General features: G+C 38.8%; 1 protein-coding gene across 1 annotated transcript in view; it reads right to left on the reverse strand.

The window, feature by feature from the left end:
• Positions 1-26945, reverse strand: part of mdfi (MyoD family inhibitor) — a 52578-nt gene that overhangs the window by 21722 nt on the left and 3911 nt on the right. Inside the window, exon 3 of the mRNA XM_088337787.1 lies at positions 1807-1899. Within this exon, the coding sequence (XP_088193913.1) occupies positions 1807-1899 (93 nt within the window). The remainder of the gene's footprint in view (positions 1-1806; positions 1900-26945) is intronic.

Raw genomic sequence — 26945 nt, forward strand, 5'->3', positions numbered from 1 at the left:
CGTCGGACCGTTCTGCAAACCTATGCTCACAGCTAGGCAAACTTTTGTACTCTCAGACATTATCCTGCCCTGTTTTCCTGCCTGATACCTGTTGCCAACCTTTTTTTGGACCCTTTTCTGCTTTTGCTCCTCCGTCCCGGCCATCGTCCCGATTTTGCCCATTGTCCTGCCTGATACCTGTTGCCGACCTCTTTTCTGGATCCGTTTCTGTTTTTCTCCCCCGCCCTGGCTATCGACCTGTTTTCTCACTGTCAACGACTACCCTCGCACGACACGGAAGTGCCACTTCTGCGTTCCTGCCATCTGCTACCCGTGACCAACTATCATTGGATCGTAATTGCAGGCACTGCTCTCTTTCTTAATAAAAACTGAGCAAAACGAACGCTATTGGGTCCTGTCACCGTTCCTGGCCCGTGACACTCTTAATAACATACAAATGTTTGCATGGACTTGCCCCCTCTTATCTCTCAGATTTGGTTTCCCCCTTTGTTCCTGCACGGAGCCTCCGCTTGGAAAATTCCGGTGTACTTGTGGCTCCAAGAGGCAAGAAGATGTCTGCAGACTCAAGTAATCAAGTGTTTTCCATCCGGGCCTCTGGAGATAGGATCTGCAAGCTCAGTTTTTAAATCTAGACTTAAAACGCATCTATCCATCCATTATCTGCACCGCCTATCCTCAGTAAGGTCGCGGGGGTGCTGGAGCCCTATCTTCAGGCAATGGGCAGGGGACACTCGCTTATTCACACTTAAGGACAATTCGGACCAGCTAATAAACCTGACATGCATGTTTTTGGAATGTGGGAGGAAACCTACGCAAGCACGGGGAGAACATGCAAACTCCACACAGGAGGTTCGATCTCATGACCTCAGAACTGTGCGGTGCTGCCGCGACTTAAGACCCACTTCTACTTAATAGCTTTTGATTGATGTCCACCGCATATTTTATTTTCCTGTCTTTTTCCGACTGCCTGGCTGGTGGTGATACGAAGAAGAAGGATGATATGAGCGAGAAGGACAATTCTAGATGAGTCAGTGCACCAGCATCTGGACAACACCTGAATTGACCAGCCGGCAGAGATGGGAAGCTGCATCGTTGCTGTTATGGACCTTTTGGACTATGTTACAGGCTTGAGGTGTTGTTGCTGTCATGCAATTTCAACATGTTACCTATTGTTTATTGATGTTGACCATGTTTCGTGTACTGTTAGGCAATGCTAAATCTATTGCACCCTTGAAGGGGGATTACCACTTATGAGGCCCCTTCTCAAGGTTTCTTATTCTCCTCGTGCTGAGGTTTTTGAGTTTTTCCCTGCCCGCATGTTAGTTTCAGATCAGGGGATGGTGTAATTGTAACCTGTGCATTCTTTTGACAGTTCAGGACATATCATATCTAATAAAGACGTTCTCGGGGTTGTCGGGGGAAAGTCCCAAATAGAATTTTGAGGATTATTTTTCTGTGTTTAGCCAAAACAGATGTTAAGAACATCCTATGTGGACAAAGAACCAATGAAATGAAATATTTCATCAAGATCCGTATTGATTCGAGCGATAACAACGCCCGGTGAACCATGAACAATTTCGAGTGGAAGCAGCAGCATCGTCATGGTAACGACACTCATTTTCTTATAGCTGAAAACTAGCCGATTTAATTGCGGGCTAGCTTGTGTTGGAAAAATCTAGAAGCTAACCTACTTGGCGGACGACTGAGAGATTTTTTTCTCTGTTAAAGGTCAGGACAACGTGGGAACACGATTCTCGATGAACTTGCTTTGTTTTTGTGAATTACTTTTGGGGTTTTTTGACTCACATGTGATACATTTGCCGCCGTTCTCTCCCTGCGTCCTCTCCGGGCTGACTTCTGACCTCAATATGAGGGGCTCAGTGTAGGTGTTGGCAACATCTGGAAGAGAAAACAGGAACGTGAGATTGTTTCCTGGTCAGTGAGGAATCATTGACATTTCTTTGAAATTGTTCAAATGACGCTAGTAGGAATTTCATCGGAAAGCCAAAGTTTAATTGGATAGGATCAATATTTCATGTTCTATGAAATCAATTTTCATTGTTTTTCAATGTCACCCTTTTAATTTAATTTTAATTTAACGCGACTTATAGTCCAGAGTGCCTTACATGTGAAATGTATTTGACCAAAGATGGCGCGGTTTATAATCCAGTTTGCTTTAAGTCAAGTCATGTTTATTTGTTTTTCCCTTGATCACAAGGAGTCTCAAAGGGCTGCACAGACCACAGATTATTGCAAACCACGGACTGTTATGACACCATCCCTTGATCTAAAACCTACATGAGTGCAAGGAAAAACTCAAAAACCTCAACATGAGAAAAATGAAGAATTATGGGATCCAAATATTATAGTCCGGAAAACACTGTATATCTGTGAAAAACACCTGCATATTAAGTAGACCTCAAATCAAAATGAAAAATTAACTAGAAAATTATTAGAGGAAAAAATAGATTTAATGGTCAGCTGATCTAATATTCCATAATATTAGTTAATGTTCTATGAAATACGTTTTCATTGTTTTCTGATGTGCTGCACGGCAGCTGAGTGGTCAGCCCTTCCGCGGCAGTTCTGAGGTCATGGGTTCAAGTCCAGCTACTGCTACTGCGTGTGGAGTTTGCATGTTCTCCTCGTGCAGGCACTCAGGTTTCCTCCCACATTACCAAAAAGGGTCAAATCGTCTGTAAGTGTGAATGAGTTGTCTGCCTTAGGATTAGCGGTGCAGATAATGGATGGATGTTTTCTAATATTTTTCAAAGCAACCCCTGCTTTTACAGTAATTCAATGGGATTTATAATCCAGTGCCACTTAAATGATAAATATTTGACAAAAGACTATTTTGTAGGGTGCGCCTTATAATCTGGTGTACTTTCTAGTCCGGGAACTACAGTGTATATGTTAATTTGCTCCTAAACCTGTACATCCAGTAGATACCTCAAATTCAAATAAAACCTACTAGAAAAACGTTACAGGTAAGTGTAAAATCCAACACACGGTCATATGAATCGATAGGTGAAATAACGTGGATTCCATTGGGAACAGTTGTTTTTCTTGGCCCGGTTCTGTCGGATGACGAAGCCGTCTGTGTCAACATGTCAATTCTTGTTGTTACTCCCGTCCGCACGCACTTCATTAATTCCGAAAGCAGCCGAGCAGATTATTTGCTGGTGCGTCTGCGTCGCTGAGCTTTTTTTCTGCATCTGGAAGCTATTAGCAAGCTAACTCCTGGGACTTTTCGGGGGTCTGTGCACGCTTGCGTAACTCCAAGTCTTGCGGCTCTGCAAAAGTATGCGACTCGGACTACGTAGGAGCGTGGTCTAAATTCATAGCAGTGAACATAATATAGCTAGGATACAGAAATTAGGTCTTTATTTTTGATTCCAAGTATGCACAGCTTTATTAAACATGTCTCCAAAAAGACTTTATCAAATTTTACCCGGTACCGGAACCTTACGCGATATGAAAAAATGCACCAAGTAGCCCACATTTCGGAGAGGTTTAATAGAAAATCAAAATATATACTCAAAAAAAGCATACATTCCTTCTACTAAGTATGACATATCCTGAGCCTGACTGATTATGGCCAAGCTCTCCGGTGTCTCGCTCATATTACGAAGTGGTAGAGTGGAGACACGACCAAGTTTGTATAACATACTAAAACAGATTATCACAAACAGAAAAGCTTTGAATCTTTCTAGCAAGACGTGATCTTGGCTGAGCTCTACGGTGCCCCGCGCTCATTACAAAGAGGTTGAGAGAAGACACGACCAAGTTCTACTGCAACTTTAATAGAAAATCAAAATATATTCTCAAAAAAAGCATAAATTCTTTCCAACAAGTATTACTAGCCTGAGCCTGACCGATCATGGCCAAGCTCTCCGGTGTCTCGCTCATATTACGAAGTGGTAGAGTGGAGACATGACCAAGTTATGCTAACAAAGGTGTAACATACTAAAGCAGATTATCACAAACAGAAAAGCTTTGAATCTTTCTAGCAAGACGTGATCTTGGCTGAGCTCTACAGTGCCTCGCGCTCATTACGAAGAGGTTGAGAGGAGACACGACCAAGTTGTGCTGCTACCGCCAGCCAGAAAAAAAAATCTATCATTGAGAACAGCAATACTTCGAATTCATCAACAAGTAGTGCAATTCCTAAGCCATGCGACCAATTATGGCCTAGTTCTCTAGTGCCTCAGGTACTTAATGAAGAGTTGGAAAGAAGACACAACCAAGTTCTTCTAATACTTTTATGTAAAGTCAAAATATATTCTCATGAGGAACATCAATGCTTCAGATCTTTCTAACAAGTAGTAGCTCTCTAGTTCAGGGTTCTCAAACTCAATGTACTTGGGGGACGCCAGAGTTAGGGTCTAGGTGAGTTTGGGCCAAATGGGGTTGTCCAAAAAAAAGATAAAACGCTTATAAAAACATTCCACTTTTCTTAAATAACTTTTAAAGGAATTATATACAAAATAGGATTTAAAAAAACAACAAAAAAAACAAAACAAAACGTAATATAGTAGTCAATCAGGAATAAATGAATCTATAATCTGCATTAGCCGCACTTAATGTGACAGTGCGTATTATTTAGCGCCTCCTATTGGTCAACCTCACGTTAATTAAACAACAACACTATCAATTTAAATAATAAGCAAAAATACCTCAACTTTTGAAATGTGTATTTTCTACAATTACTCGTCGGTCGGGAGATTTGTATTTATCAAACACAACAAGGGGTTCATCTAAAGGAAGATGATTTTATTGTCGGCCATCTTGCTACCCAAAAAACCCAAGGACATGTTTTTATTTTATTTTTTCATTCTCGACTTGTTGCTTTTTTGCACTTTTACCTTTTTTCTTTTCATTTTTTTTCTTCCTTTCATGTTCTCCCCTTTTTTCTTTCTGTCTTTAGATTTTCTTCTTTTTTTTCATTCTTCTTCTACCATTTTCTCCTTCTTTATCTTCATTTCTACTTTCCTTTTTTCTTTTCCTTTTTCTTTTTGTCTTTCAATTTTCTTTTACATTTTTTTTCTCTTTATCTTCATTTCTCCTTTCCTTGCTTTTTTCTTTTTGTCTTTTTTTTTTTACCTTTTGCCTTTTTTTTCTTTTTGTCCACTTAAATTGTTTTGGTCACTTTGGTCTCTATTTTCTTTCCTCTGTGCTTTGTTACACTACACTACACAATGCAGTGTCATTTAGTTTTCAAATAACACAGTGTCCCTTTAACTTTCATATTAAGGCGGGGGCCTCAAACTCTCAACCTGAGGGCCACAATTGGCCCCCAGGGCTGCAAGTTAAAGACCTCTGCTCTAGAACAACCCGAAAATCTAAATATATTCTAATGAGGAACATAGATGGTAAATGGTCTGCACTTATATAGAGCTTTTCAAGTCAATGAAGACCTCCCAAAGCGCTTTACAATGTGCTTCACACTTACCCATTCACACACACACTCACACACCAATAGGGAGTCAGCCATGCAAGGCGCCTACCTGCTTATTGGGGGCATTAGGCATTCAGTGTCTTGCCCAAGGACACTTCGACATATAACACGGACAAGCCGGGAATCAAACCTGTAACCTCTTGATCCCAAAACGAGCGCTCTACCGCCGTGCATCCATTCAATACAGTCGGTGTAAAGTGTAAAGAAGAGGCGAGCCATTTCTTTTGAAATTAAAGTGGAAAAAGAAAACTAACATGGAGGAGGACGCATCTTCCAAAAGTAAGTTAAACTCAACTTTATTTATCTTTATAGAGCATATTATTTTATGGAACGTGTATTTTTTAGTCCGAAAGAGTAAGGTTAGATTGAATATTATCGGGGTTCTTTTTCTTTATCGACCTTTAGTGATCGTGCATCCCTCCTAAAAATGCATCTTTCTAAACTCACATTGAATTGTTTATGGGTTCCCTGGCACCACAGTCATCTCTAACGTTGACTTTCTGTAGGCTTTGTGCATAAATACAAGACGGAGGCCTTCAAAGCGGGGCCGGTCGGGGCCCCTCGAGAGGTGCGGACTCCTTCCGAAGCAAATGGGTGCCAGCTGGGTTCGATAAACACGCCAGCGAGCGAGCACAAAACCACGTCCTGTGCGCCGACTCGACACTTCCCGGTCCTGTTTGTTTATTTTCGCCTCTCTCGCTCAATTCTCTATCTGTTTTCCCGTCTCTGTTGCAGAGTTCTGGTCTCAGATTGGCGTCCTTGCCCCCCGAAAAACTGGCGAGGACTCCTAAATAAGTTCACGTTTGTGTTAAAAGCTCCAGTTGCGAAAGAAAAAGGAGTTTGTCGATGATGTGGAGCGACAAGATACAAACAATCCCCTGGGACCTAAAATATGATTATGACTATATTTTTTTACAATTCTAGTCCCAAATGACAATTGAGAGATGCGAATAACAACTGTGCAAAAAAGGAGAACATAAGAAAAGGCCAATAATCACAAGGAGTCTCAAAAAGCTGTACAGACTATTATTAAACCATCCCCTGATCTAAAACCTACATCAGGGCAAGGAAAAACTCAAAAACCTCAACATGAGGAAAATGAAGAAACCTTGAGAAGGGACCGTACATGAGGTCGTCCCCCTTCCAGGATGACCAGTCTGCAACGGATGCAATAACACATAATAAAATTGCAAATAATTAAATTAAAATATTATTAACAGGGCAGCACGGCGGTGCAGTGGTTAGCGCGTGTGCGGCACAGTTCTGGGGTCATGAGATCAAACCTCTTGTGTGGAGTTTGCATATTCTCCTTGTGCTCGCGTTGGTTTCCTCCGGGCACCCGAGTTTCCTCCCACATTCCAAAAACATGCATGTCAGGTTGATTGGCCAGTCCAAATTGTCCCTAGGAGTGAATGAGCGAGCGCATTGTCTGTATTTTGTGTCCCCTGCCCAATGGCCAAAAATAGTTGGGATGGGCTCCAGCGCCCTCGCGACCCTACTGAGGATAAGTGGTGCAGATAATGGATGGATAAATTATAATATGAAGTAAAAAATAAAATAAAAATGACCAGGTTGCAATGGATGTATTGTTACAAACAATACAAATATATTGTCAAGATGAAATTTAGGTTATTCGTAATGATAATAATACCATTAAATGGCTTTTTTTTTAATGTGAAGGAAAATTGGAAACCGATACAACAATATTTATTCCCCCAAAGCTAATCAAGGAGTCAAATAATAAAAAAAATATTTTGATCTCAAAGTAAAAAGAACAATACAACCTAGGAATAAATATTAATTATTATGGTTAACCTGCCTATAAAACATCCATCCATTATCTGCACCACTTATCCTCAGTAGGGTCGCGGGGGTGCTGGAGCCCATCCCAGCCGTCTTCTGGCAGTGGGCAGGGGACACCCTGAACTGCTTGCCAGCCAGTCGCAGGACACACGGAGACAGAAGCGTCTTTTTTGGCTCGACTAACTAAAAAGTGCTGGCTCTTTTGGCACGTAAACGGCTCATCATGTTTTTGTTGCTCTCATCCGTATATTACCAATTATTGTGACACATTAATCACAAAATGCTTTAAAGGGGGAACTATTAAGCAAATAAAGACAAAAATGAAAAATAAACTAAAGAATAATGTAAAAAAGAGAAGAAAAAGAAAAAAGGAAAAAGAAGAAAAAAGCCGTAAAAAATAACCAAAAAGCTGGGGAAAAATAAGAGTAAAAGAAGTAACAAATAAAAGAAAAAAGGCAAGAAAAAAAGAACTAACAAGCCGGGGGGGGACAAAAAGCTAGAAAGAAATAAAAGAAAATAAATAAGGGCTTAAAAAAAGGGTAAGAAAAAACTAAAGAGGAATAAAACAGGAAAAATGACCCAATCATTTGCCCATTATCCGAATGTCAATATTTTTGCCAACATTGTACTTCCACTAAAACAGTGTGATTAAATACAGTTATGTATTCTGCAACCTGCTAAATAAATCCACAAAATGATAGTATTTTGTAACAAAATGTGTAACAGTTGTAAAGTTTGAATATTACTTTCGCCAGTTCATTCAAATTTGAAAAACTAGCTAGTGTTGCTGAAATCCAGCAGAAAATCACTTGATTTAATCTCAGGTTTTAGACAGGGTTTGATTGCTCCACCCATTCCGACAGCTCATCCATTCAGATTGCTCTAAATGCTTTGCTAGAGCTCTTGAGTGTTTAAAGTTTGTTCTGTGGCTTTTCGTCCTAAAGTGTCTCAACACTGAACATAGATTTCCTTGACACTTTGACTGTAAACCGTAGTTAAAATTGTGTTGCACGTACGACAATCGGATCCACATGTAAAAATACAGTAAATAATTGCGAAAGGTCCATTTTATGACCAAGCCAACATAAAGAATCATAAAGGGCTTGCAGGTTCCTGACCCCCGCCTTGGACCAATCGTTGGCTGTCATCAAAGCACCAGAGCTCCGACCTCAAAGACGAGATTCTAGTATAAGGAGCATCGACGGTTATTGCACTGTTCCCCTCTGTAGTCACTCAGGTTAGCCACTTGCCTCCAGAGCAATCAAGAAAATGGGAAGCGTTTCGGGGACTTGTTTACATTGCGTCCCCGCGGGGAAATGTCTAAGGATGTTGACGTCCGGGTAAACAAAACCATTAAAGCAAAACCAATACGGCGAACACGCACTAGAGAGAAGATGGCAGGACTTCCTGTTTGTTTCAACAATAGTTTTTTTTATTTTTATGATAAAATAAGAACGTCTTTTTATGTTTTTTGGATGGCTCCCTTAAAATGAGCATTAGTGTATGTTGAATAAATTCAAACGGGTATTTTTAAAAAATGCACGTTTATATGATAGATGTTTTTTGGTTTATTGTTCAAATCAATATTGTGTGTGTTTTTATTAGTTTTTTTATAAATTACGTTTTGTAATGCTAAATAATACACAATGTCCCGTGAAGAATTAGGAGGTAATTAAAGCAACAATGTTTTATAAGGGGAATATATTCCTAGAAAGTAGATGTTTTAAAATGTGTTTTAATTTTAATCCACAGATTCCCATTTCTTCTGCATCCACCTGCTACTTTACCGTACCAGCTCAAGTCCTATCACACCATAGGTAAATGCAATTTCAGCTTTCCTTTACGTGTTTATTCATTCACGGATGGATTGGTGCGGCTGGCTTCTTTGAGTTTCTGAATAACCCAAAAGTTGTACTTCAATCAAGAGTCTTCTGCGTTCTGCAACTGAGGCTGACTTTATTTACCTTTTTGCAATCTTTAAAATGTCTATTTTACGATAGACTTTTAATTTTTATGATAAAATAAAAGCATTTTTTCTTGTATTTTTTTGGGGTGAAAAAAACAAACTTATATAACAATATTTCTTAAAATAAAATTAATACATTATAGATAGATAGATAGATAGATAGATACTTTATTCATCCCCGAAGGGAAATTCACTTTTCCAGCAGCATCCCTAAGCTGAGAACAATCGAAAATAACTGAGAACAATCGAAAAATAACACGGGAGCTGCTGGAGTGGCAAACAAATATAAACTATTACATTGAGGAAGCCTTTTATTCATTTATTTTTTCAATGTAATATTTTTTTGAATCTTTATTAACATTGTCTTTTGATTTTTCTTAATCTAAAAAATGTATTTCTTATTTTGTGTGTGTCACGGTTGCCATGGTGCCCAATTTGCCCCTCCCGTGTAGCGCCAGCTGGGGCTCATTGACAAATTGGCTTTCCGTCTATTTAAGCTCAGTGCTCCCACTTTTCCTTTGTCTGTCCGTCAACGAACCTCTGCCCCACAAGACGTGGGTTCTGACTCGGTCCTATTTTCCTGTTGATATCTTCAGTCCGGTATTGTTCCCGTTTATTTTTCTCCTGTTTAATTTCGTGTTCCTGTTTTGTTTCCGTCTATTTTAGTCCTGTTGGTTATTTTCTCCAGTTTTCGTTCCCGTCTAGATTCTCCTGTTAGTTATCGATACCCAGATTTGTTGTCAATCCTGTCTTTCCCTTCCTGTCCGGTATCGACCCCATCTGTCCGATATCAACACGGGCAATTGGAATCGGTCTCATCAGACCGGCTACCTAACGTGCATGACTCCCCATTTCCCGTAAAATAAAAAGCTTGTGTGAAACCGTCACGCGATTGGGTCCTGTATCTGTTCTGGTTCTGACATTATCGGAAATATTATTTTTAAAATTTGTAGAAATACATAATTAAAATGAATAAAAACAAACACATTTTTTTTCTTTTATTTACTTTTTGTTCAAAATAATAGATTTAACAAAAAAATATAGTTAATATATATTAAACATATCAAAGAAATAAATGAAAAATTACACTGTGTTTGATGACCTCCTATGATATTGACAAAAAACAAGGGTTGTGAAATAGATAACACTTTTTGCTGGATAAGACTAAAAAAATAAGGCTAGAGGAGGAAACATTTTATTTTAACATAGTTTGCTTCCCAACTTTTAATACAAAAATGTTTTTATTTTTATTTGCTTTACTATTTTTAATTTTTTGTGCAATCTAAAAACGTTATTTTATAAATATATATCCATCCATCCATTATCTGCACCGCTTATCCTCAGTAGGGTTGCGGGTGTGCTAGAGCCCATCTCCAGGCAGTGGGCAGGGGACACTCTCATCTTCCACAGCTGAATTTCTTAGGGTCAGTGATTCAGGCATCTTTGACATTTTATTGCACTGTTTCCCTCTCTAGTCACTCAGGTTAGCCACTTGCCTCCAGCATATGGCTCACCACTAACCACTACTGTTGATCTGGTCCTGCTTCATCCTTCAGTACCGTTTTCTTCCACAGCTAACGCTGTTGAGTAAGTGATATAGGTATTTTCCTTCTCTAGCCACTCAAGCTAGCTACTTGGCTGCAGGCTGAGGCTTGCCACTCCTAATATTGTTAGCTGCTACAGCTTACTTTGTCCTTCCACTGCTGGTCATGGAAGTGACTCAGCTGTATTTATATATATATATATATATATATATATATATATATATATATGAATAAAATTATGACACACAACACGTGGTAAACCTGCACAAGATTTAGTAATTTTATTCATATTTAGTTTCTTTTGTCTTTTATTAGCATATTTGGTAATGAGTAATCCAAAAATAATTGAAAGTAATCAAGTTAAAGTAACCCTACCCAACCTTGTAATATATATATATATATATATATATATATATATATATATATATATATATGTGTGTGTGTGTGTAAAAAATCTATATGTATATGTGCATTTTATGGGGGAGCTTTGAATTTTGTGTTACATAAAGGCTTGACTTGACTATTTCATGTGAGTGTAGACATCGCTGTACTCGTGTGACCTACTTTAAGTGATATTAACATAAAGAATACTAAGTGTGGGCCATAACTCAAACACGTGTATTGCAAAAAAACCCAAATTTGGCTAGAGAAGGAAACTGTTGAGGAAAGTGGAAGTGCTCCCGAACTGCTGGGAGAACAATACAAGCAAAGCACAACTTATATCATTTTCTAAATCTCTAATAAGCACCCTAGCCGATATTACGATGACAATACCTTATGCTGATTCGACGCAGACTCGTTCAACAGCTTGAAAAACGAACGAGCGAATTCCTCAAAAGAGCAGATGAGAGTTAAGTAGCACAATTCTTCCCGGCCAAGGGGAACAACTGGAAGCCATTGAAAGTCATTGACAGAGATTGAAAGCGCACGCCCACACTCAGGCCAGAACAAGCATAACAACTCTACTCTGGACACGTTTAGCGCTCAAAAAATTCATGCAGGAGCATGAAAACAATGAAGAGATTTGGAATAATACAGTGCTACCTCTACTTACAGATTGAATTCCTTGTGGGAGACGCATTTTGTATGTAAAAGCACTAATTCGTTCTGAGCCCCACAAAGTACGGTACGATATATTTTTTAATCATTATAAAAGAGCATCAGAACATGAAACAAATACATGTTAAAATTAGATTATCACACAATAAACATAAAACAGGTTGCACATTATGTAAAAATACAAAGAATAGAGTAAATAATACAAATATTCATTTACCTTTTTGCCTGGGTATTGAAAAACTGATCTAATGACGTCTGCTCTGCTCAAGGGAGACGTAGTGATAGCCTGATTTGTCAACACCTCTTCCAGGTGATTTATTTCCACAAATTTCAAAACTTCACTCGGGGGTGCGCTTTCACTGTCTATTGTTCGGCAAAAAGCAGTGTGTACTGTACAGTCTTTTTGACTTCGTAACCAGAGGCAATATTTTCGTTTTGAACTTCGTAACCAGAAACTTTTGTATGTTAAGACATTTGTAAGTAGAGGTAGCAATGTATGTCGGAATGAAAGGATCATTCAGGAGCAATCGATGCGTATATCTGAATGTGTCACAACGGTGTCAAATTTTGATATACAATTACAAAAGACACCCCCCCTCTTGCATTTATGCTAAAGGAAAAAGCAAAAACGTGATAACCATGGAAACGAAGATGGTGATCTTTGAAAAATACGAAGAAGGCACACGCAACGTTACCCTAAAGTATATGACTGTAACCCATTGACAATCGAGGCAATGAGTAAGGGGACACAGTAATACTTGACCTCTAGATGTTGCTGTATTGTGTTTTGCAATTAAAAAAAAACCAAGTGCTATAAAGCAAATGAAAGAATACAAACTTGGGAGACTCAGAGTGATCAAATCTTATATTTTTCTTTTCAATTTTTGCCCAGCCTTTCACAAGGTTGTTTTTTTCCAGGCACCTGTAGCAGCAAGACGGCTCCCTTAAGATGAGCATCATGATACGTCAAATAAACAAAAAAGATTTGACTTACGGGTATTTTAAAAAATGCATGTTTATATGATAGATGTTTTTGGGTTTATTGTTCAAAGCAATATTGTGTGTATGTGTGTTTTTTTTTTTTTTTTTTATGAATTAAGTTTTTTTAACACTAGGAGGTGCTAAATAATACACAATGTCCCTTGAATTAATAAGAAGGTAATTAAAGTGACATGGTTTTTAAGGGGAATATATTCCTAGCAAGTAAATGTTTTAAAATGTGTTTTAATTTTAATCCACAGATTTCTATTTCCACTGCATCCACCTGCTACTTTACCGTACCAGCTCAAGTCCTATCACACCAAAGGTAAATCCAATTTTAGCTTTTCTTTACGCGTTTATTCATGCATGGATGGATCGGTGCGGCTGGCTTCTTTGAGTTTCTGAATAACCCAAAAGTTGTACTTCAATCCTGGCTCTTCTGCGTTCTGCCACTGAGGCTGATTGCTGATTGGTCCAAGTGGTTTTATATAAACGCTTTGCTTATTGCTTTTCAGGATATGTTGACAGTCTGTCATCCGATGTCTATTTTTGAGCGCTTGTGGACCTCAAATGTTTGTGAGGTGGCAAATTTGGGTAGGCTGTCAAAAAAATGCCCCAAATTGCACCTTGGTTGTTTGAATCTGGCTAGAAAAGCAAATGACACATTGGCCTCCATGAACTTGTGTGACTAAAACGGGACAAGTGGGTAAATAGTTAAAGAGTGATAAAAGCAAAAAATAGCTTGATGTTTCTTCTTGGAGAGAGCCACACCATATATATATATTCAGACAACATTCAACAGCCAAACACACTCTCCCGACTAAAGCTAATTATTTAGCACAGGGGGGTCAAACATGCAAAGGTTTTAGTATGGGCCGCGAGACAATGCTGAAAGAAGCGCAAGAGATAACCGAGCTGCACTTTGAAATGTGTCCACATGATGTTGCCGAAGCAGGGTGCCACTCCCAAATCAACTCGAGCTGGGTTTCTTTCTCTTTATTTCTCTCTTTCCTTTTCTCTTTCTCTTTTTCTTTTTCTTATTCTCTCTCTTTCTCTTTTTTTTCTCATTCTCTCTCTCTTTTCTCATGATATCTCTGTCTCTTTCTTTCCCTATTCATTCCCTTGCTCTGTTTTCTTCTTTTTATCCCTTCTCTTTTTTCCTTTCTTTCTATCTTTCACCTCTTGTCCTTTTTTCTTTCCTCTTTCCATCTTTTGCTTTATTTTATCTTCCTTTTTGTCTGTTTTTTCTCCATATCTTTTTTTTGTTCTCTCTTTTATATTTTGTTCTACGCTTTCTCTCATTGTCTTCGACCTCCTTTTTTCTTTTTTTTCTCTATTTTTCCTTTTACTCTCTTGTTTTAGTCTATTTTATCTTTTTTTCTTCTTTCTCTGGCCTCTCTCTATTTCCCTCTTTCTCATACCTGACCCTAATGACAGAGCTTTTTCTAACATGTGGCCCTCGAGCTGAAATGAGTTTGACACCCCTGCTTTAGCACATTTTATTTTACTGTGTGACGTTTGAAGTTTTGATCAAATCGATGAAATAATGATGCCAGAGCTTTCTATTCAATATCAATATAATTATACCACTTAAAATTTGCCTCCTTCCTGCAGTTACTTAAGCATGTTGAGCCTTGTAATAATAATAATAATAATAATAGTTCATAATCGTTCAAAAACAATGTGCGAACAAAGTTATTTTTTGTAAAAATTTCAAAAAAATACTGACGTGTTTACCTTTCGGTCCAGACAACGAGGGGAAGAAGCAATGGTGTGTGTATAGCTCCGCCCATTCCTACCGCTCATCCAGTTTAGGGGTGTTTACAGTTTGTTTTGTGGGTTTTCACCACAAAGTGTCTCGACAAAGAACATAGATTATTCATTGAGATTCCATAAAACTGATTGTTTAGCGATGTACAACCAAAACAGGGTCTGTTGGTGTGACACCTTGACTCTAAACTCTTGTTGATACTGTGCATAATACATACTGAACCAAACCTAATAATTTCCAGGCTTTGGACGTGGCACACTCACCTTTGAATGTAACAATGCAGTAAAAAATGGGCATGTTCTATTTTATCTCTGAGCCATAGAATTAGAATAGAATTTTATAGAATTTACTTTTATTGTCATTTTTTGTAACCATGCACACAGAACGAAATGTCGATACACCTGACCCGTACAGTTAAATTGTAGCGCGCCGATGCAGCCGCAGCCAAACATATGGCTCGCGATCTGCATGTACTCACGAAAAGAGCCATATACGGCTCGCGAGCCATATGTAATCATGAAAAGAGCCATATATGAATAGCGAGCCGTATGTACTCATGAAAAGAGCCATATATAGATCGCGAGCCATATGTACTCATGAAAAGGTTTGACATGGTCGGTCAAGAATTGTGATTTTATTTTTTAATTTCAGATGCTCTTTAAATCTTTTTGGTTAGGGTTAATAAAGTCAACTCAAATTTCCTTGTAAAACCATTCATCACAAAATGTCTCCAAGGACTGCACAGGCTAAAAGCTAATCTTTGTTGTAAATCGGCTCATTTTCTTTTAATTTTCTACTATAATTTAATGAGGATTATGCACAGGTATATTTAAAACAAGTATAGTAGACCGTGGCTGAGGGCCCTGGTGGAAGCGGTTTTCTTCTTCCAAGCGGGGGCGTGACATGATAATAATTGAGAAACACTGCTATAGTGTAAGGAAGGAAAGAATTTGAAAACATCCTAAATTGTAAATTGTATAAAGTGAATCCTCACTATAACTTGACTTCACTTATTTGCTTGGTGTATTGTAATCTGCATTCTGATTGGCTAATCAGTCTCTCCAGTTCTTCTCTACCTGATGACTAAAATGTAAAAATAAATCTAAAAATGGATTCATTTATGTCGTTGTTCAGTTTTCTTTGAGGCTTTGCATTGATTCCAACTGGGCCATTTGTCTGGCAGATGTATTGCGGTTTTAGAAGTAAAAATTAGTATACCGCAGTTAAATAAATCTCAAATAAATCAAATCCTATGAACAGTTGAGGTTTTAAAGCATGGGGCTGGGAACCTACGGGTCACGAGCCAGATACGGTTCTTTTCATGAGTACATATGGCTCCGAGGTAAATTAAAAACTCATGCAGAAATTCTCTCAGGTGTTCCGAGTTTAAGTTGTGAGAAAACGAATTAAGGGCTGCGAAGCGGCAACAAGTTGACTTCCACATCGGTCCGGAACAGTATATGGAGGACACTGTCTGGATTACAGTTTACAGTCAGGGTGTCACAAACAGACCCTTTGTTAGCTGTAGGTCGCTAAGAATGGAAGCTCCATTAACACAGCAAGTTCACTGTAAAGATACTTTGTGATGAAAACCCACTGAACAAACTGTAAACATCCCAAGTACCAGCAAAGCACACATCATTTTGATTAGGTGAAGAGTAGAATAGGCAGAGCTATCCACAAATTAGTAGGCATAGTGCACGTGATCCCTTCACTTGCTCATTTGCATCGGCAGTGTTTTGTGACAATTTTACAAAAGAACTTTGCTCGTACCTTGCTTTCAAAGCATTATTTAGGACACAAATGGCGGAGGCAGGGAGACAAATTTTAAGTGCTACACATCATCATAGTGGAAATGAAATGCTCTGAAAAATTAACCTGTTTTGCTTTCATGGCTCTTTGGGTCAAAACGTTTCCTAAGAAGTCCATTATATGGAAGCTCAATACACACGGCATGTTCACTGTAAAGAAAACCCACTGAACAAACTGTAAACACCCCAAAGCACACATCAATTTGATGAGGTGAGCAGTAGAATAGGCGGAGCTATCGCAGAATAGCAGGCATAGTGCACGCAATCCCTTCACTCATAGTCAAAGAAAACAAAACGTAATCTATTCATTTTCCATACGTCAAATTCGACCAGTCAAGTAAAAGTGTAAACGTTGTTCGGGTATGTCAACCGCTGCTCTACAAACAAGAAAAGGAAGCAATAAAATCCAGAACTGCTGACTCCAAAAATGACGCACTTTGACTTCCTTTATGTCGAAAAGAACCTAGTCATCATTCGGGGGCACAGTTACAGATACCAACCAAGAACTGGGTCAAAAACCTTGAAGAAAAGACCGAAAAAAACATGGCTTAGCTTCCGAAGCTGAGGATCTCCTACATCAACAGATAGCCTCATTGCATCTTCCCGTCAACATTCCCAATAGCGACAAGCACACATCTGTCCAAACACGGCAGAATTCCTCGGCCTCAGAGCTGCCAACTTGAGGAAGTTTCTGTTACTTGGAGCTAGAAATCGCGCCAACGCTATCAAAGACGGTGAAAAGAAATCACATCGACATCGAAATATGTTCAGGACACCTTTGTCAATGTTTACTTAATAAATCAAGATTTTTCTCGAGGTGGTGCGATTTTAATTTCTACAGCTGACACTCGAGTATGGCTGTGAATTTTATGGTGATAAATACCAAGACCGTAACTCACTCTGAGTCCTGACCGACACCTCTAGGATTAGACATCCATCCATTATCTGCCTCGCTTATCCAAAGTAGGGTCGTGGGGGTGCTGGAGCCCATTCCAGTTATTCTTGGGGCAGTGGACAGGGGCCCCCCTCTACTGCTATCCAGGCAGTCGCAGGGCAGGGTTTAGACGTATAAAATATGAATAAAAACAAGTCTTAGGGGAAAGAAATAATGTTGATTTGCTGCTATTGATGTTTTACTACAGAATCCAGGACACAATGTAACTAAGATGGTTCTCGTGGACAAAACAGAGGAACTCATTTTTTTATATTTAACATCTGTTATATCCTGATAAGTTTATTAGGTTTTTAATATTGGACACATGAAAAAGAGATTGCATGTGATGCCAGTTTTTTTATTTATCTATGATATCTTACCCTTGTTTGTTCTTTTGACTGTTATACACTGTTTACATACTGTCACTTTTGGCCAATCATGTTGCTGTTCTTTGTTTTCTTTAGGGAGGATCTGCTTTTGTAACCTAGGAGATTTCATAAAAAGCAGAGGGTTCAGGGGGATGGCTTTTAGAACAGCTTGGAATTTCTTATCTAAGAGTTTGGTCCCCAATGTTAAAATCCATTGACGTTTTCTCTCCTTATTTTGCGTGTCTACTAAGCTATAAATGTATCAAACCTAAAAGTGTGACAAGTCCAAGAACAGAGAGGTGTAAAATTATTCTAATCAACATTGACGACAACACAACCCACTAATATCTTTTAGAACTTGGGTTTCGGTTAAAATCTAGCGGTATGTGTCTTTGACAACATCAAGTTCTAAAATTGATTTGCAATCTGCCCATGTACTGAATTTAAGATAGTCTGTTGTCTTTGCTTTGTCGAATGTGGTTCAAAATTTAGTCATTTCAATGTCTCGAGTAAGACATTTTTAAACTTTCACTGATAATAATAATAATAATGTTTTTTTGCCATCTTTTAACATATTTTCAAATAGTATTTACTAGGTAGGGATATGGTGTAACTATTGGAGCTTATTATATCGGTTGAAGAGGTTCCAAGATGTTGAGCTGAACACCTCTACGTCTGTGACGATGTTTACATGCAGACAATAATCCGTTTGGTAAGGAAATAATGGATATCTGCAGAAATCCCAATTAATCCGTTACTTAGCTCGAGACCAACAAATAACCCTGTATAAACGGCGTTAGCGAGTAATCTGATTACAAGGGCGAAGCGGGAGTAACATTTTGGTGCAAATGGACGTCATTTTGACGGATGATTTCATTCATGTCAATCAAACAAGTAGGGTGCTTGTTTTCTTAAAAACTGTGTTAACAAGATGTGCTTGAATGTAGCTAGACTTACAGTTTATCTGGATGGATACAACTAACATTCTCAATATATAGATGTATATACTTTTGATTTTTTGCTGTGGGGTAAAAAAATCAAAGGGAAATGTCCCTCCAACAATACACAAATCTTTATAGTAAGCCAACTGGAATTTGCCTATATGATTTGTCCCTGCACTTCAAGTCGCACAGTGCTCTGCGACATCAAAATATCCCGTATAAAAGAAACAAGCAATTGGAATACTAAAGGATTTTATACATTTGACTATAAAGGATTTTATACGATTGACTTGATTTTAACTGAGTGGGCTTTAGTTCAATGACAGGGCAGGCTGTTCGAAACGTATAATATTTTGTCTAGTTCTGTTGATAACGCGTGAGGGTGCTGACACAGAATGTTCCAGACATCAAGACGCTATGTTGTGAGAACGATGGGCGCAAACAATTTCTTGGCACGCCCATGGGAGGAGTCGAGACGCCATCTGGCGGGGAGACGCGGGCCAATAAGAGAAAGCTAAAGAAATTCAGAAGAAGGCTTCACACGGACTCCAACGTCACTTCTTCAGCCGTCTCCGATGAAATACACTTAGTTCTTCTGTTTGGGAAAATAAATCCGCCCCCGTGTGAAAGGCCTTCCTGGTCATTTTTTCTCTCTCAAGAAACGAGCGTGCATAAATTGTAGGGTTAATGTAGGTTGTGTTTGGTTAATGAAGTCAGACAACTTATTCGAACAATTTGGTAAACGGTACGTTTTGATAATTATTTCCCAACAATTCTCAAGTACGTATACATGCACGAGTAATCAGCAAATAAAGAACTAACTCATCCATTGCAACCGTAATACTCAAAGTCAGACGAATACTTGAATCAAATTATTCAACTCCTTTAAATGTGTTTTTAATACATCGTAAGATAGCGATATTCAATTCCAATCAGATTATATGTTTACAAACATGAAGCAAACTCATCTTTCATTTGTTTATCACTGGTTCTTGTTTGACTAACTTCCAAGCATGGGAAGTAGGCAATCGACTTCCCTGGAAATCAAAGAGACGCAGACTGCAAGAAGGACGGATCATCTGGATTCAAGAGACGGATCATCTGGATTCTTTCAAAATGTGTGTGCGCTGACAGACGTGGTTTTTATTTCAGTGTTGTGTCGCCCTAAAGTCCTGCGTTCTCCAGAAGGGAGGTGGGAGAAGTCTGAAAGCAAAGCCTTGTTGCTCTCTGCGGTGGCCTGACCAATGGTTTGCTACCTGCCCCGCCCTGCACCGGTTCACCTTCATGCACACAAGTCTAACTTCAACCGAAGATCCAGTTAAGACTGAGCGTAGATTTCTGACTTTGCTCAAAGGTAAAGCCCAAATTAGAAAACATGCAAAAGTGAGGCTATAGTACATGGTTTTTACATCAAATCGGTATATAATTTCAGAGAATGCATTTTGAAGACGGCCTGTTTCGTCTTTGACTTGCTTGGGTGTGACGTCATATGGAGAACCATATTGGTTTACTTTTTAATGGGTCGAAGAGGTTACAAGTGTTTCAAGCGAAGTTTTGGTAGTTTTACTGGAGAATGCAGTAATGGTAAAACAAAGGGGCAAGCAGGCAAAAAGGGGCTAGCAAAGATAACACACCAAGACCAGAGTTAGGGGTTAGGGGTCTAGCTGAGACCAATCAACAAAAGGCAGAAAAAGACGAAGGTGGCCAGCCAAAAAATAAAAACGCAGTGAGCCGCCAGGCTAACCTGGAGCAAACAACACAAAACTGCTACAGCAACAAATGCGAAGCCAGCCGGAAATAAACCAATGCATACTGCAAAATCGGCGCCGAATCCAAGCTAGACCGAAGAACACTGTGTGCAACCAACGAGCACATACTACAAGCAAACAAAACAGGAAGCTCTCGATGCTAACGGGGAACTAGCCGGACAATATTATACCAACTGCGACACATGCGCCAAAGAATGAAAAGCCAATATTCGCCAACCTAAAAGGGAGATACGGGAAACAAAGAACAGATGCTGTAACAACCGCAGGTAAATTAACCCGACGGAGCTTTTGGAGGTCAGATCACGCAACTCCCTACAAAATAGTCGCAGCCGGGCATTCAAAGTTCCAATTACTCCTAACAGAAATGAGTGCTATGCAATCCCTGTTGACTACACTTGCTCGACTACACTTGCTTAGTCAACAGGGATTGCATAGCACTCATTTCATCTGGAGGGACGAAAACATGACCAACTTAGGTGCCGAGGTGCCTAACTTGTTTGGGCAATTGGTCCAAAAATGTTTGTGTGTGGTTTTTTTACCCCTTTTATTTTCTTTGTTATTGTATGTGTTTGTCTTGCTGTCGGTCACCCCTCTTGAGGGATATGACCAAGGAAGGAAGGAAGGAAGGAAGGAAGGAAGGAAGGAAGGAAGGAAGGAAGGAAGGAAGGAAGGAAGATGGATAGATCATTCTAACAATCATTGCATGTATATGACATCGCTGTTTTCCATCTGCCATCCGTATGTACCTGTATTGAGTCATCTTCATTCATGCAATGTTTGCATTGCGTCGTCTGTTGCAAGCCACGTGAACTCCTCTTTCCACTATGCTTTTAATGTACGTTTATGTTTTGTAGCGTCATACATTTTGTTAGCTTCTTTTGAATATTTCCTCTGGGGCTGAGGTTTTGGCTTGATCCCTAACCACTTATCAATTTTTTCTAGAGTTCTCTCTGCGTCTACTGTGGAAAATGATATGCAAATGAGCGACTTTATAACGCTCGGGAAATTCCCGAAGCACAAAGTTATTCGATGCAGGCTTCTGATTGGCTACCGAGTATGCAACACGCCAAACGAACCGAAATTTCCAAACCGAACAAAGATTTTGAAATCGTACTATGGCAAATGTTTGATTTTTGCCCACCTGGGCAGAGACGTTTTGGAAGTTGTACGCCCAACGTAAAAGATGCACGCCCCAGGTGCAGGAAGATATTATTTCAGACACTGATCATAAGATTGATTACGTTTTCCTGATAAAAATATCTTTAAAATGCAGTGGTGCTTAAAATGCAGTGGTGCTTAAAAGGTGAAACATACTTAGTACCAATAATATCCTCAATTGATTATTTGTTAAAATAATTTATTGACCCCCTGAAAATACTACCATCGCCATTAGCGTCCTGGATGCTAGGCTTAGGACAGCCTCATTCCAAGAACATGTCCAGGCACCACTTCACTTTTTAATAAGCTAGTTATTCGAGCATAATATGGCCAATCACGCGTCAAGAGGAAAAAGGTCACTCTCACAAATTCCCTTCAGCCCCGTCAAGCAGAATTCATCCTGATGAAATCACGTCAACCAAAGCGCCTTCAGATCCATCTTAAGCAACTCTTTCCCACTAACTCCAGACCAAACTCACAGCCACAATTTGATTTATTGTTTGAGTTTCAACGATAAATATCACTGTAGCGAAATATGATAAAAACTCAATAGCGAAGTGGGGATTCTCTCATTACAACCACAGATTTATGGGCTGGATACTGAAGCTGCTCTGGACGATACTGTATCACAATTCAGTCCTGGCAAGTAGTTCTTTGATCCTGTCATGTGTCTTATTATTACTGGCTAATTTGCTTAGTCCAAAAGACGACATTATCGGGGGAAAAACGACGCGCAAGAAGCGATAATCGAAAACAAAAGTTGAGAGTACACTTGGGTTTACTTATCACTTTAGTCTCACGAGGGTCATCGTAGGTAACTTAGCCAATTAAAATCCATTCACACTTAACCCCAAAAGATTCCTGACAAAGAGTCTGACAGAGCTTAGAACAGGGCTCTCCAACGTGCTGGGTTAGGGTTTAGGTTGATAAGATGCCCAGACGACCCTAGCGGTCAAGGGATTCGTGACTTGCGATATACACAGCAAAATAACCAGTGTTATTTTATTTTAATACTCTGTAAATAGAGATCGTATGTTTACTGAGGTGGTCGTAACAAAAGTCTAGTCTTAATGTGTTAAAATATATTAACAGATCAGCATCTATGGAAGTGTGTCCAAACACATAATCCTGTACATACAAAAAGACATGAAATGTAATTTGGGTTTTTATTTGGAAATTTAAAATAAAACCATAGCTAATATTTCAATACTTTCAGCACGGAATACATAAAAAATGGATCTGGGTAATGGCTTTTTTTTCACGAAAATTATTATTATCAGTTTAAATTAATGTGGATATTTTTAAAAAGTTGTACCGTGTACAAAAGAGCATTGTTGGCATAAGCTGGGTCTGCTGGAAAACAGTCTGTGGGCCACAAATGACCCCGGGGCCACAGAGTAGAAATCTCTCGTCTGAACGGGGTTGAAAACAACGGAAACAAATCTTTTGTCATTTAGGGAACATTTGAGAATATTTCCAATATTTGAAAAGAATCAATTATGATAAGGAAAGATAAGGGTTTCGGGTTGGGGTTAGGACAGTTTAGGGCTGGGGTTAGGGTTTGGGTAGGTTTAAGTGTTCGGTTGTGGTGTGGAGTTTTGGATTAGGACCCCGGTTTGATCAGGGGTCATCAAAGTGCTGTGGTCTTAGAACACCTGAATAGCTCGCAGAGTGGTTCTGTAAATAGCTCACTATCACAACAAACATTTATTTTGCATATTGTGTTACTCCCATGGGGGTCGTTATAGGTAAGTCGAGCTTGTAAAATGATTATTTATTCTGTCGGCTTCAAACTTTACCACCAAATTTCCCAACATAAAGTTAGATTTAGCCTTCTCCAAGGTGCTTGATCAGGGTTAGGGGTTTTGGTTGAGAGGAAGAGTTTTGGGTTAGGATTCTGAAGGTTTAGGACTAGTGTTAATGGTTGGGTAGGGTCAGAGTTTGGGCTGGGTAAGGTTTTGGGCTATGGTCAAGGTTGAGTTGGAGGGATAGGATTTTGGGAAAGGACTCGTGTCAGAACAGAGGACCCCAATGTACTGCCCCCTGTGGACTGGTTCAGAAAATAGCTCACCATATTAAGAGTTGCAAAATCACAACAAATGTGGGTCATTTCACATGTACATCACTTTAATTCTCAAGAGGGTCATCGTCGGTAGTGTAGGTTTATGAAGTTCTCCCAATCTAGTCTGTAGGCTTCAAACCTAACCCAAAAATTGCGAACAAAGAGTCCGACTTATCTTCGAACAGGGGTCACCAGGTAGCCCTCTAAGAACACCTGAATGGTTGGCGGACCATGTTGGGAGTCGAAAGATCACAACAAATAACTTTTATTTTGTACATTAATTTATTCTCGTGAGGGTCATCAGAGGTAACTTGGGCATGTAAAATTATCAGAATTTACTCTGTGGGCTTCAAACCTATCCCGAAAATAGCCCAACAAAGTTTCTGATTTAGCTTTGAACAGGGGTTTCCAACATGTTGGATTGGCGTCAGGGTTTCAGTTGAGAGGGTGGAGGTTAGTAGGGTTTAGGTTAAAAGAAGGATAGGGTTTTGGTTGGGAGTTATGAGGGTTTGGGGCTAGGGTTAACGTTTGGGTAGGGTTAGAGTTTTGAATGAGGGGTGGGTTTTTGGATTAGGACCCCTTTTAAAACAAGGGAATCCAACAAATTGGGCTTTGTAAAATCCTCACGATCTATTCTATAGGCTTCAAACCTAAACGCAAAAAGTCCTAACAGAGTCTCGCTTAACCTAGAAGAGGGGTCACCAGGTAGCCCCCTAAGAACACCTGATCAGACCTAAGACCATTTCTGACAATAGCTCACCAGGGATGGGTCATTGGGATTTCTAGCCGACAAGATATTTTATTGGTCGACCCTGCTTTTAATAATTAAAACCCTGTAATAACCTATATTTAAAATATCTTATTTTATAAATATATTCCAGACTGGTAGCTTTTTTTGCTAATCAGTAATACAAAAGTAGCTATCATATTCAAAAAACTAATGACCCCTGACTTCGAAAATTTTCCTAGAACTCTAATCGAGCAATGAATTGATAAACCATTGAAATGGGCTTATCTTATTGGTCTTCACTGCTTTTGATAGATATCACATTTGAAAGATTGGATCTCGTTATCTTGGAACTGTTCAAGGTGAAACGTAAAAGCAAAGCTTTTTGTTTTTGACAAAAGCGGTTGCCATGGCGACAAGCAAAAAAAAGCATGATTTAGAAGGTCTTAACCTTTGTGAAATTGTTTCATTTAAAGTTTTACACACAAAACATGCCGATTTATTTTGTCCTTATGGGAACTTGTATGCTGCTTATTAGAATTAATTCAATTTGAATAAGCTAGAATTTTTAAAGAATAACTTTTCCTTTTGTTTAGGACCTTTAGCTTCAATATCTTGTGCTAGTGTTTTAATATTGAAATGTGTCACTGCCTATATTTAGTCATTATTGAATTATGTATTCATTTAGAACATTTTCCTTCACTAAGTCATACTTATGTATCTTCATTCATTCAGTCATGATTATAAAGCTTCTTCATTATTTCAATTGTGTAGCCAGAAGTGGCCTTGAGCGCCATCATATCAGTACTTGTTAGAATTTGTCTAGGCAAAAGCGTGTTCAGTGGAAGTTTCCACTACAGTTTTTATGTTTGGTTGAAGTTAAAATTCCGTAACAGCTTTTGGACCGACCTTCGAGAAAGAGTGTAAGAATGTTGGTCAGCCATTTTGACTACATTTCAACAGCGAGTCTGTAGCTCATTTTTGCCCGGGATATTCTGCAATCAATACTTTGAAGGAACCGTTCATCTCCTCCTGCGTTTATTCAAATACCCGCGTAAAAGCTTTTACTTTTGTTAGGATCTTGGCCTTGAATACTTATGCCATTCTTGAATTCCTAGGGAATAGTTTCATTTTGCTAGGATCTTGAAAAGCTTGTGCTAGAAAGAAATCAAGCCAGAAGTTTTTTGAGTGAATATATTTTTCTTTGGCAAGAATCTTGACTGAAAAACGTATTCAAGGAAGTAATTCGGTCAGAATTCTTACGTAATAGCTTTTCCTTTTGCTAGGATCTTGAATTGCGGAGTTAGTAACCAAGCTTGAATTTTTTTGGAATAGCTAGAAACAAACAGGTAGCCCAATGCACTCATATCAGTAACAACAACATATTTCTTTGTTTGTTTTAAAAAAAAAAAGTTTGAGAATGGAAAAAATCTATGCATAAATTGTGTTTTTCTCCTTAAAAGAAAAAGTCACCGAGATTAAAGCTGTAAGTACGAAAAGGAAAGTTGACTGTGAGGGCCGGCACTTTCAAGACAAGTGGAAATCAGAGTAATAAGCAGGTAGGCGCCTTGCATGGCTGACTCCCAATTGGTTTGTGAGTGTGTGTGTGAATGGGTAAGTGTGAAGCACATTGTAAAGCGCTTTGGGAGGTCTTCATTGACTTGAAAAGCGCTATATAAATGCAGACCATTTACCAGTTTGCTACAATCTTGACCTTGAATATGCTCTGCTAGGAAGTAACAAAGCTAAAATAATTAGGGAATTGTTATTTTCTTTAGCTATTATCTTTGCATTGATTATCTTATGCTAGGAAGTAGCCACGCTAGGATCCGTACAAAATTCTATTTTTTTTTCAGATCTTAAATAGTTAGTAGTAGGGAGTAACCAAGCTAAAATTCTTAGAGAATAGCTTTTTCTTTTGCTCGGATCTTGATTAGCTTGTGCTATAGGGTAACAAAGCTAGAATTCTTAGGGAAAACCTCTTCATTTTGTATGTTCTTGAACATATTGTGCTGATAGTACCTTACCTAGAACTCTTACAGAATAGTTTTTCTTTTAGCAAGTATCATGAATAGGCAAGCTAGTAACCCAGCTTGAATTCTTACGGAATAGTTTTTCTTTTTCATAGAATCTTGAATAGCTTGTAATAAAAATGAAAAAAAAAATCTTACAGAATAGCTTTTCCTTTGCTAGAATCTTGAATAGCTTGTGCTAGTAAGTAACCGAGCTAGAATTCTCAACGGTAACAAAGCTAGAATTCTTACAGAATATTTGTTTTTCTAAGATGTGAAATAGCTTGTGCTAGGATGTAACCCATCTACAACTCTTATAGAATAGCTATTCCTTTTGCTTGTATCATGAATGGCCAAGCTAGAATTCTTAAGGAATAGCTTTCCCTTTCTAGGATCTAAAATAAGTTGTGCTAGGAAGTAACGAACTAGAATTCTTATGGAATAGAGATTCCTTTTGCTAGGATCTTGAATAGCCTGTGCTAGAAATTAACCAAGCCAGAATTCCTATTTGCTAGGATCTGGAGTATCTTGAGCTAAGAAGTAACCCGAGAAAACCCCGAGCAAGCACATGTGGAACATGC

The sequence above is a fragment of the Urocampus carinirostris genome, chromosome 6, assembly GCF_059441175.1.
Source record: "Urocampus carinirostris isolate Australia breed hairy pipefish chromosome 6, RoL_Ucar_1.0, whole genome shotgun sequence".
Taxonomy (NCBI): domain Eukaryota; kingdom Metazoa; phylum Chordata; class Actinopteri; order Syngnathiformes; family Syngnathidae; genus Urocampus; species Urocampus carinirostris.